The sequence below is a fragment of the Chinchilla lanigera genome, unplaced genomic scaffold, assembly GCF_000276665.1.
Source record: "Chinchilla lanigera isolate Chin_1 unplaced genomic scaffold, ChiLan1.0 scaffold00001, whole genome shotgun sequence".
NCBI lineage: Eukaryota > Metazoa > Chordata > Mammalia > Rodentia > Chinchillidae > Chinchilla > Chinchilla lanigera.
The window spans coordinates 14,320,511-14,333,567 of NW_004955402.1; the positions used below are offsets into that span (position 1 = coordinate 14,320,511).

The 13,057-nt window shown below is 38.0% G+C and overlaps 1 protein-coding gene across 1 annotated transcript in view; it reads left to right on the plus strand.

The window, feature by feature from the left end:
- The window catches only part of Taf4b (TAF4b RNA polymerase II, TATA box binding protein (TBP)-associated factor, 105kDa), a gene marked incomplete at its 5' end in the record, with an annotated part of 129,097 nt that overhangs the window by 24,309 nt on the left and 91,731 nt on the right, over positions 1-13,057 (plus strand). The window contains 6 exon segments of the mRNA XM_013505611.1: positions 65-210; positions 1,256-1,363; positions 5,282-5,443; positions 5,545-5,667; positions 9,121-9,210; positions 12,102-12,719. Of these exon segments, the coding sequence (XP_013361065.1) occupies positions 65-210; positions 1,256-1,363; positions 5,282-5,443; positions 5,545-5,667; positions 9,121-9,210; positions 12,102-12,719 (1,247 nt within the window).

Below are 13,057 nucleotides of genomic sequence, written 5' to 3' on the forward strand. Positions count from 1 at the left end.
GAAAGTAGCACATGATGCTTATATTTATTAGGTCCGAAGTCACTTTTTTTCCTTTTAACTCTAGGAACAGTTTTGATCAAAAGTAACACCGGTCAGTTGATGTTGGTATCTCCTCAGCAAGGGGTGACGAGAGCAGAGACTGCAAGTACCATAACTTCCAGGCCAGCAGTACCGGTGAACACACAAACTGTCAAAATCTGCACAATGACGGTAGTGTACCTTAGTCTTCCTCAGTTTTTCAGCTGATGTCTTACAAAGGTGTACATATTTGTTAGTAAGAATAATTTGAGATAATTTAACTCAACTTTCTAAGCTAAGTGACTCTCTTTGAAGATGCTAATTTAATCAAGATTTTTGGTTTTATCATTTGATAATTGCTAAAGTAATGAAAATTCAATCTTTATACTCAAAGATTTTATAGTTCTCTAAGGATGTTCAAAGGGGCAACTTGCATTTTGAAGAAAACCATTCTGCTTCTGTTTTAATTTGTGGTAAAATAGTAAGACTTGTGTATAGTAATCATTTTTGTCCATACCTTATAGAAATTAAGAAATATAGAAAGTGCTGTAATATCTCATTGGCTTTACATTATTAGAGAATGATTTATTTTATATACCTAGTGATCTTTCTAGATGTCTGAAGCTTATCGGACGGAATTTTAAAAATATTTCTCTGAATATTTTTATTTAAACACAAAATGCTGAGTATAGTCTAACATTTTCTTAATGACTCAGGCCATTTGAATTAAAAATTCAATTTTTGTGGCAATATTATTTGTTGCCCATTTTGTTTGTTTTTACGTTGTCCTAATTTGATTCTGGATGCTTAACTAGTTATTTTCTCTGCCAACAATGCTTGGTTCTTTCACTTTTTAATTTGCTTTTTAGGTTAGGAATATAGAGTAGCAGGTTTTTGTTTATACTTAAATATTAAGTAAGAATTTATGTGGCTTCTGTATAGTCAAAGTCAAGTTTCAGATTTTAAGGCAGAGTGCTACAGTACCTATTTAGTGTGAGACTTCAGATAAAAGGGATATTTATTGAATTGTTGCCTCGTTAGAAATACGAAATGAGTGTCAGCTGGCGAATTGACCATTTAGGTTGGCAGTTTGGAGTGTGCATAAGACCTTAATATTATAAAGCCAGTTACAACAAATAAGTTTGCAATGGAAAATTGCTCTTACGTTCTCCATAGTACTGATTGATTGTAGATAACTAACACTGATTACTTTGTTATCTTGTCCCTTCCTCCTAAGAATTCTAGCTCACAGTTAATCAAGAAAGTGGCGGTGGCACCTGTTAAAACATTGGCACAAATAGGAACTACTGTGGCAACCACTGTTCCAAACTCTTCCTCAGTGCAAGTGAGTTGTGGCTTACGTTTGGCTCTGTGTGCACTGGTTATTTTCACTTCTTTCTTTATTATTTAGCTGTTTCCTGCCGAATATGTAAGTTGCTGAATATGTGACACTGAAGAGAGCAATTCACTGATACATTACGATAATTAAGGTGGGAAGTGCTGGAGATACGGGAAACAAGGAAATACGGTGTATTATATGTTTCACTGAAATGTATTAAAGTAATGCAAATACATCTAATAGCCATGTGTCCTGGTCTCTTGAAGTAGGTATTGAGACGGAATTTGGTGTCTGAGATATTTATTAGGGATCAGTCCCTGTGGAATGGGAGGAGAGTAAGAATTTAAAGTAGATGCAGACCCAGTACAGCATCAGCCAACCTAGTGGAGAACTTGAAGCATATATTAGAAATCACTGATTTTTAAAAATTTTCTCAAATGTTACAGTTATCTGGAAATAAGATAATTGTATCTTATAATGATAATGTATCTTATAAGATAATGAATATTTATAATGAATAATAAATATTCATGCCAGTTATCATTATATGGTAGTTAGTAGTTCCACTGTCAGTCTTCGTTTTGTTTTCTGTTGTACTGAGGATTGAACCTAGCGAGTGCTAAATTAGAGATCCCTGACTATTTCTAAAGTTTTTAAATTTTGAGATCCATTTTGCTCATTTTCAGGCTGGCCTCAAACTTTCTGTCTTCCTGCCCTCATCTTCCTAGTGATTACAGATAGGGGGCCACTACCTGGCCTCTAATCTTGTTATTTAGTATTCTAATAAAGTTTTTTTTTCTTTTCTTTTCTTTTCCTTTCCTTTCTTTTCTTTTCTTTTCTTTTTTTTTTTTTTTGTCTTTTTGAGACAGAGTCTCACTATGCAGTTCAAGCTGGCTCTGAGCTCACTTTGTAGCCCAGGCTGGTTTCGAACTTGCAACAATCCTCCTGCCTCAACCTCCCAAGTACTGGGATTACAAGTGTGCGCCACCACGCCCGGCTTACTAATAAATTGTATGTCAAAGAAAGATTTAGTACATACAGTTAATAAAATGGTATATCTGGATTACTTACTATATATTGTTCTTGGATTATTTTTCCATATACTAGTGTATGTCTGTCATTGATCATGAATGTGTCTGTGTGCATTGTTTTTCCTGACTTACATTGATGCGTAGTTTAAGTTGGGTTATTCCTCATCGATAGTCTAGAGCAGCAGAAATTATCAAGGAGTGCATTAAAGATTCTGTATCTACTTTGAGAGGCAAAGCATCTTAGTTTGGGGGTATTTCTTAGAAATGAAGAACTTGGAAATGACAACTTAAGACTCCTTGTACTTGATTATTTGACTGGAAAGGCAAATTTATGTGTTAAGAAATGATGAAAATATGTAGTTTTCTATTAATAGGTATCAATATTTGTTTAAAATGGCTTGAAACATGGCCTACTCTAGTAAATATAACTTGAAAATCAATGAAAAACTTTTATGTTCAGTTTTGGATTGTATTTAATGGGGAAGATATAATTTTGCCTTAGGATGTAAATGTACAAATGATTTGATTTTTAGAATTAGTATTCTTAATCAAATCTGAACAATCCTAAAATGATTATTCTTTCAGACAAGTACAGAAAATCACCTTTCTTGAAATGCAGTTTGGTCTCCTAAATTTGCATTCAGTTTATTTTTCTAGCTTTACTTATAACTGATTTTCATATAGATTTATTTTGCAAATACTGCTGGCCTTTGATTCCTTCTTGAAGACGTGCCTAATCAATGCAATGCAGTCTTGCAAAGAATGGAAATACCATTGGCTGGGCTACAATACTGAGTCTTATGTTATGATTAAATATAAGACCATGCATCCAACACTGGAATGGGAAGACCAGGACCATGTACTTCTCCATGTCCCTAAAAAGGTGCAATTAGTATGGAAGGTACATATATCTGGTAAGGCACAGGTAGTGTCTTCATTGGAAAGCACTTAGAAGGACATATTTGTATTGGAGTGTGTTAGTCAGCAATACCTGAGGTGAATGGGCTCAGAAAGGTTTTGGGGTGTGGTAGTGCATGTGTAATCCCAGTACCTGGGGTGTGGAAGCAGGAGATCATGAGTTTGGGGCCAGTCTGGGCTACGTATTGAGACCCTGAAGAGACAGAGACAGACAGACAGACAGGTTGATTGGAGGTTTCAGGTGTCAGGGACCATGAGGGATAGGAGGACGGGCAGAGGTGTTTCCCAGAATCCAGTTCAAGTGCCTATCCCAGTGACTGGAAGCCTTCCCATGGGATCCACCTCCTGAGCATTCCACCTAGTGCCAGGAGCACCTTGGGCTGTGAACCAGGCTTTTGACACATGGGCCTTTGGGGAACATTTCAGATCCAAGCTGTAGTAGGGAGAAAGGGTAAAAGATTGATAAGGAAAGTAAAATGACATAAATTCTTCCCCTTCTCACAAACAGCAGAGCACTCTTCCTCAGCTCACGTTTCACTGGCCTTTGTTTTGCGTCGCAGGTAAGGGGCCAGTACTCCTCTGAGGAGCCCCTCTTACCACTCATCAAAGACATACTTGCTGGCCAAAATTCTAGATTATGCTTTCTTAAGTTAGCATTACCGAGAGCTTATGACTGACTCCAAGATACTCTGAAGAAAGAGTCTTACTGTGTATAAGCCTGGAAGGTCATTAAAAAATCTCTAGAAGGATTCAGAAGAAACCACACAGTTGTTGCTCCTGGAAAGCAGGAATAAAGGGATGAACAGGAGGAAGGTGACGTCATTTTAATGTTACTTTTGAGGTTTTCTCTCTTGAATAGAATTTTACTAATTTAGTTGTAATTTTAAATTTTATCTCTTTTGTTCAATATTTCATCATTAGCTCTAGTCCTTATCAGTATTTTAAATTTCCTTCCCTCTTACCCTCAAATCATTGTTGTCTGATATATGCGCCAGTCTTTCTAAAGTGGAAGATTTTGGTGTGCGTTTAAATTCACCTGTCTTGACTATTGAAGAAAGAAATTTTCTTCAGGACTACAACCTGACCTTTCTATGTGCTTGCAGAACACAAGCGTTTGAATTAAAATCACGGTGCAATATTCAGTTTTCTATGTGAATTATGAATACTACTTGTTTCCATCTGCCCCCCCACCCCAAGCTTTTCTTTTTTTTTGTTTTTTTTCCGGTACCGGGAATCGAACTCACGACCTTGTGCTTGCTAGGCAGGCGCTTTTCCCGCTGAGCTAAATCCCCAGCCCCTCCAAGCTTTTCTTATGTCTAGCAACTTTTAATGTTTGAGACAGTGTAGTTTTCTGAATTATTACGTTATGATTTCTTGTATTAAAATTTTTGCCCTGCAGGTGGTGCTAGAGTCACACCTTATTCCAACAGGGTGGGAGAAACGGATTTCTTTTCAGTATGAAAATATCACATTTTGCAATATTCTTAATGCTTATTTTAATGTTCTATTTAAAACCAGCCTGCTTAATAATCAGTAGATCATTTTGCTTAATATGTAATAAAAAACCAAAATTACCAGGCAGGTAATTCTTTGTTTTCCTATAAAGACCTAGAATTTCAAATACTTACAGAGAAGCATGAACAATGCTTTTTAAGGACTTATTTGTATGGTAGTCTCTTTCATCGACAATCCTAGCGTAGAAGCACTGTTGCTATCCTTGTTTTTGTGTGGGAGTCAGAGGATTAGCAGGAATAGTAACTTGCCTGTACTCAGTACTGTAGTAGGTGGCAGTAAAAAGTAGGAGGGTAGATGAGAATGAAACCTAGCTATGCTAGAGTCTAGAGTTCTGTGTTACATTTCTATAGACTCTTAGTGCATCCCATAAAAGCAAAGGTGTCGAGATTCATTTCTAGTATGCAAAGTGTGAAGTACCCAGCAATACCTGTCTCAGTGTGTACTAATTGAATTATTTCAGTCTATATCTGTGCCAGCCAATGTTGTCACGGTTACTCCTGTAAAGCCAGTGAATACTGTAACTACCTTGAAGCCTTCAGATTTGGGAGCAGCCTCTGTACCCTCAAATGAGCCCAGTTCTAAAGCAGAGAACTCAGCAGCTGCTCAGGCTGATCTTTCTCCAGTAAGTTCTCACTTGCCACTTACATGAATAACAGTTACTTACCAATGGTCTTGAATGGTTTGCTGGCTAATGCTTGTGATTTTATATTTCTTGATATTTAGGCAGTGCTAGAAAATGTGAAGAAATGTAAAAACTTCCTTGCCATGTTAATAAAACTAGCATGTAGTGGGTCACAGTCTCCTGAGATGGGGCAGAATGTGAAGAAGCTGGTGGAACAACTTTTGGTAAGTTACTGAAATGTAAGTTTTATAGGAATCCATGGGACCTGTTATGCATGGGAAATATCTATATATTTTTGATGAGGTTTATTTTAAATATACTTCTTGATAAGTAAATGTATATGTATTTAAGACATGTGCTGAGAATACAGTGAAGATAAGCTTGGACTATGTGTGTGTCGGTGGAGGGGTTTACTGGGGATGGAACCCAGAGCCTAACACACGGTGGGAGCACTGAGCCACACCTCTAGCCCAGTTTTGAACTTTTTTTTAGGCAGGGTCTCGTTAGGTAGTTCAGGCTGGCCTGAGCACGTTTTGTAGCCCTGGCTGGCTTCAAATTCACAGTGATCCTCCTGCCTCAGCCTCCCAAGTGCTGGGATTACAAGTGTGCACCACCACACCCGGCCATATAATCTCTAGATTTATCTGACTATATAATTAATATTTTTATGTATTTTTTAAATATAAGATTGGTACCTTTTCCAAGTGGAATCCATGTGTATTTCAAATATTTCATACATCTTTATTTCTTTTAGCAACATTCTTTTTTTTTTTTTTTTTTTGGTTTTTCTCTGGTACCGGGAACCGAACTCACGACCTTGCGCTTGCCAGGCAGGCGCATTTGCCGCTGAGCTAAATCCCCAGCCCCTCTTTTAGCAATATTCTTATAGATGTTAGAAATAGAATATAGTTGAAATTGTTAGTTTCCCATTTGGGATGATGTTTTTAAGGTTTTTAAAATTATACATTCTATATGCAGATTTTTTAATTTAAAATTTGAGTATCTTTTCAAAAGTAAACACTGAAATTTTGTTCTTTCCTTCCTAAGGTATTCTAGTTTTGAAAAGGTATATATATGAAGACTTGATACTCTGAAATAAAATACTTAGATGGAGAGACATGATAAAAGACAACATATATTCTGTAAAAGATTTCAAAGTTTTTAAGCCCAGAAGATATGTTTGAATTTTGCAGAGAGATAGCAATAGTTAGGAATTAATCAAATGTCCTTTCTAGCTTAAGATCTGTTTATCTTGGAAGAGCAAACAGTAGTACTCAAATATTTTGGTCTTGGACACTTTTATATTCCTAAAAATGAAGGCTTCCTTTAGGCATTTTTATTTTTCTGGGGATCTGGAATGCAAATTGTGAAATTTAAAAAATTTTATTTTTTAAAGTAACAATAAATGTTATGTATTAACATAAATAACATGGCCAGGAGTTGTGGTGCGTACCTGTAATCCCAGCACTTGGGGTGCTGAGGCAGGAGGATCGTTGTGAGTTTGAGACCAGCCTGAACTACAAAGTAAACTCAAGGCCAGCCTGAACTGCATAGCTAGACCCTGTCTCAAAAAGACAAAAAACAAAACAAAACAACAACAAAAAAACCCATAAATAACATTTGAATGAAAAGTATAGAATCCAAAACAGTAAAATTGAGTGAAAACAGCATTGCTTTACATTTTGTAAATATCTTTAATGTCCAGTTTAATAGAAGGCAGCTGACTCTCTTCCCTGCTTCTACAGTTAATCTATTTTGTGATGTGTTGTTTTTTGAGAGTATTTGGGAAATGCCTGGTCTCATGTGAAGAGGTGGTTGGAGTAGTGAGCATTGTAATAGCTTTCTCCAGTATATTGATATTCTTTGGAGTAGACCGACTTAGCTTACATAGTGAATAAAGTTTTTACCTATGTATGATTTTTATCATAGCTTGTGTTGGTCACTTGGAAATATTAGTTCACTAAGTTTGCAGATTTCCAAAAATTTTCAGGTGTTTTATTTAAGATGACAAAATAGGGACTGGAGATTTAGCTCAGTGGCACAGCACCTGCCTGGCAAGCGCAAGGTCGTGAGTTTGATTCCTGGTACCAGAAAAAAGCCAAAAAAAAAAAAAAGAAAAAGACAAAATAACATGGTCGTTAATTTCACTGACAGTTGCATCAGAAAATTCTTTTAGGGCAATCCACTTGGGACCCCTCCTGTCTCTCAGGAGCTATTCCTAGTCCCAATTCCTTTTTCCCAGTAAATTTCCATACTCTTAAAAAAAAGGAAGAGAAAATTCTTTTAACTCCTAGGAAGCCATTAAGTCCATAGTAGTGATTATAAATTTTCCAAAATTGTAATTTTGGCTTGAGAGCTTTAATTTTACCATTTTGCTATATTTTTCTTGTAGCAACAGACTTCATTTATATTTGAGAAAATATCTACCAGATATTCACGTATTTGGTCATTCCTTTTTCAGTTGCTTTATCATTCTTTCCAATAAAAATGAAAACCAGCAGGTGGTTCCGCTGGTGACTCAGTGGCAGAGTGCTTTCCCTTGAGCATATTTTTTTGGTCTGCAGTAGAAATGCTATTTGTGTGAGTCTTACTTCTTTATGTTCAGGATTTGAAAAGATGTCTACCAAAGGGTTGAGATATAATAAGATAAAGTTTTACTGTTTCATCCTGGCTGTTTAAAAGAGTAACTGGCTCTTTTTAAACCTACTAGTATCTAGCAGTGTGGAGTATGACGACAGCTATTTTACTTTGCTGTTGCCCTCCTTTTCCCCCCACGGTACTGGGGATTGAACCCACCATGTCGCATATGCTAGACAAATGCCCTGTTGTGCTATACCCCCAACCCCTTCTTAAAATTTTATTTTCAGACAGGGTCTGACCATATCGCCCAGGTTGTCCTTGAATTTGCAGTCAATCCTGCCTCAGACTCTGGTATAGCAGGCATTGCAGGCATGTGCCACTGCATCCATCAAAGACACACACACACACACACACGTGTACATGCGCTCACATACACATGTGCATACTTTTCTGTTACGGTGAAAATAATGTTAGATTTCAAAGATCCTTGAAATGCTTAAGAGTATAAAATGATCAGTAAGGGATCCCCAGTGTTTGGAATGGCTATTATGGTTTTGCAATAGCATTCTGAAACCATGTCAGCTTGATTAAGGTAATTTAAAAATTGATGAACCAAAATTAAAAACCTCAAAGGCCCCAAAACAAATGACTTCCTATTTAGTGTCCTTAAGTTTAGGATTCTATGTTTGCCTTTCGTTACTGTTCTTTGCTGACAGTAATAATGCAGCAGTATTCAGCCAGTCAGCTCTTCATCGTGATCTCTGTGAATAGGCACCACGTTATTTATGCTTTCTCATTTCTTTGGTGGCAGGAAAAAAAGCCTGTATGTAATGATGGACTTTGCCACTTGCAAAAAGCTTGTCTACAGTCATGAACTACATATTTTGCCTCTTTTATTTTTAAATTTTAATTATTTTTAAAGAGACAGAGTCTGGCTGTCCTGTCCAGGCAGCCTCAGACTTGGCTCTGGCTTGAGTGGTCCTCCTGGTTCACCCTCCTGAGAGGCTGAGAGTACAGTGTGTGACACTCCGCCTGGGTTTGTGTCTTTTAAAATATTTATGTATCTGAAAAAATTTTTTTTCCATCTAATTCCTTAGGATGCAAGAATTGAAGCAGAAGAATTTACTAAGAAACTGTATATTGAGCTTAAGTCGTCACCTCAGCCTCACCTCGTTCCTTTCCTTAAGGTAGGGTCATCTTTTTGTTTGAAGGCCGTTTGTATGTCAGATTTCTTGAAATAATTTTAAACTTGGATATTTCAGTATCATAGTAACGATACTTAAATATCAAGATGCTCACAATGGGGACAAACCTTACCACTTTTGTAAACTGTGAAGCAAGCATGTTCGTAGTACTGTTTCAGTCAAACATTGTTGAAAAACGAATAACTTGATGATATTGTTTACTACTTGAACAGGAATATATTCAAGAGATTGTTGATATATGTGTGTGAAAAAAGGGACTTCTGTTTTAACAACCCATGTTCTCCTAGTATTGTAAGCCACATAGTGTCACATTTCCTGGAAGGGTTTAATTTTTATTAATTAATTTATATAACAAGAGCTTGTTTTGGCAACCTAAAAATTCCATTTAGATTCCTAGAAGTTACAGAGGAATTAAAGTGAAATTTATAAAGTCATTAAAGAACTCAGAGCTGTTATGAACCAACACTCATCCCCATAGACATAACATCAAGAGTTGCCTTGCTGAGCATTTTGGAATAATTGTCTGGGGCGGAGGAAAGGGGCCTCATGGTTAAGCCTCCTTTTGGTTCCTCACAAAAAATGAAAGGGAAGGAGGATGGGCGCCCTCTGTTTTCATCAGGGCATTCAGTTAGCAAAAACTGTTTCTGAGGTGACCAAGTTGATTAGGAGGGTGCAAATCATGCGATGTAAAGGGTGAGTAAAACTGAGAATGTGTTCGCCAGAGATGGGTTATTTGTGAGTACATATGCCCTTCCTGGATGACCCCCTTGACTGAGAAGCTAGAGATCTGCTTCCCAGGTTGCTTTCATTGCGGAAGTTCTTGAGCTCTAAGTGGAGTCTATAAGAATGATAACTCTCTATAGTTTGTGGTTTTTACTCATTGGATACACTGTGAAGTAAAAGAAAGAAAATGCATTACCCTCTATAGTGTGACAGCACTGTGTTAGCTTTTCGTGACTATAATAAATACCTGAGGTAATACACTTTTAAAGAGAAAAGGTTCATTAAAGTCCCAGGTGTAGAGGCCCTCATCTGTGACCAGTTGGCCTGTTGCTTTGGTCTTGTGGCAAAGTAGCACATTGTCCTGGAACTGTCTGGACAGTAAAAACTCTTACCTCATGGCTGGGAAGAGAAACAGAGAAAGAGGAGGACTCCAGGATCGCACAGCCTCTTCGAGGCAGGCCCCCAACGACCCAGAAGTGAGGCCGAACTCTAGGCCCCGCCTCTTAAAGTTATGTTGCTGTCTAGTAGCACCCCACTGGGACCAGGCCTTTCACGCACAGGCCTTTGAGGGACACCCAAGATCAAACCCACAGCAATGATCCCCCAGGTACTTTCAAATGATTTACACTGGGTGATTCAGTTGTTGTATCACTCTGAGAATGTGTGCCAGGGAGTAGTTTTCATTTTAGGGAGGGCAAAACCATTTCAATCGGCTGAGTTTAGACCAGATTCACAGATCTAGAATTTATCTCCCTCTACTGGAAATTGTAAAATAGTACCATGGAGGATTTGCACTTTGTGTCTGTTTTCTACAAATCCTTAGGGTTTTATTTGCATTTTTTTCTGTTAACCCTGAGAGCTTTAGAGGGGGTGGATGTTGCATAGGGATTAGGGATTCAGCATTTTAACTTAACTCTGACCAGGCAATCAAGAGATAATTCAAATACACATCTCTTTAAGTGATACTTTAACATGTCTTTCCATTTATATTTTCCTGATAACCCTCCTTAGATTTCCAATTTAAACTTGTCATTTCCCCCATATATTTCCAAAACAGTTTATTTTCTGCCATTTTTGAAGTTTAGAAAAGATTATGAGGGATTTTACATATATAAATTTTGAAAATTTCTCCAGATAGGAATATTCTGAATCTCTTTTTTTCAGAATTGAATGAAGGGAACAGTAGTTCTCCTATACTTAAGATGGGACTATGGTTTTATTTTTGTTCTTTAAATTTTTGTTTATGTTTGGGAGAATGAGGTAGGAGGATTGTTGTGAGTTCGAAACCAGCCTGGGCTGCAGAGTGAACTCAGGCCAGCCTGAACTGCATAGCAAGACCCTGTCCAAAAAGACTAAATAAATAAATAAAAATACGAGAAAATTTTTTTGTTTCTTGAGTATTTTCATTGTAACTTTTAGTAGACAGTCCAGATGAATCTAGGTATTACAACAAGGAAATCTTCCCAGACCGTGTTCATCTTTAACGCATATCTAGTGTTGAATCTTTTCCTTAACATATGACAACCCAGGCCTGAAAAGGCATGGTTTTCATTTTGAACTCTTTACTTTTTCAGAAGGTTGGAAAGACAGACACTGACTTCAAATTTGGTCAGAGAATATGCTACCTTGGTTATGGAAATGGTTTTGAATTTTGAAATTTACTTTTTATTAATTTTATTTTGGTGTGAAGACTTTTTGTCTAAAGTTGGAAAGTTACTTAACAAAAGATCTAGATTCTGTTGTGTTGTAAATAAGCTTACAGATATTAAGGTCACTAATGATCTATCGTAGGATGTAGATGAGTACAGAGAAGTATAATACAATGTTTTATTTTACCATACTGATAATTGAGGTACCTAAAGTAAGTTTAATATTGAGTCATGATAACTTTATATTGAAAAATAAAGTACTTTCTGGCTTTAGGTTGATTGTAGCTTGGATAGGATAGAACAAATTAACGGGTACAGGTTTTCTCGGCTGAAATAATTAATACACTTTGGATTTACTTTATGTTGTAAAAACAAGAAGTACAAGATTTTGTGCTGGGGCTGTAACTTACTTGTCGACTCTGGTATATATTTCAATCCCCATAGAAAATTTTGTGTTGCTAGCAATGTATCAGTGTTTCCTTCTCCTCTCTCTGCTTCTAGAAAAGTGTGATTGCCTTACGACAACTTCTGCCTAACGCCCAGAGCTTCATTCAGCAGTGTGTTCAGGAGACTTCCAGCAAGGTCGCCCTTGCCACCTGTACAACAGCAGTCACAGCTTCTCCTGTGGTGACAGCTGCAGTGTCCTCAGCCCAAACTGAAAAGCCCACCATCATTTCTGCAGCAGCCGTGCCCACGCCTGTGTCTGTGCAAGCTCTGAATCCACTCGCTGGTCCAGCAGGGGCGAACACTGGCATTGTGACCCTGCATTCTGTGGGCCCGGCTGCTGTGCCAGGCGGAGCAACAGCTGGAACTGTTTTGCTGCAGACCTCGAAACCACTTGTGACCTCAGTACCGAATGCAGTGACAACGGTCTCCCTTCGGCCTGAGAAACCGGTCATCTCCGGAGCAGCAGTCACACTGGCTCTGCCGTCAGTCACTTTTGGAGACAAGCCGGCTGCAGCGCTTTGTCTTCCACCTGTGAAACCTGCTGCCGCTTCTGCTGGGGCCACCCTGGACAGGCCTGTCATCGGCGCGCCCGTCCAAATCAAACTCGCCCAGCCGGGCGCCCTCCTTGCACAGCCAGCTGGGGTTCCGCCAACTGTCAAAGTCAAGCAACTAGTGAGTGACATTTTATTTCTTTTTCAGTTACTTATTTGGAAATTTTCAAGCATTCAGAAGACAGGCAAGACTAGTAAAAGACAGCATGCACTTTATCAGCTATGACCAGTTGTTAATTTTTATCTGTGATGTGCATTGTTTCCTGTATGGTAGTCACATACATAGATGTACACACCTTTTTTCCACTTGTATTGGGAATTAAATGTAGTGCCTTTCCACTGAGCTGTATCCCCAGTTTTTTATTCTGTAGTTTGAGACAGGGTCTCGCTAAATTGCCTAGACTGGGCTCAAATTCGCAGTTTTCCTCCCTGAGCCTCTCAGTGCTGGGATTATAAGCG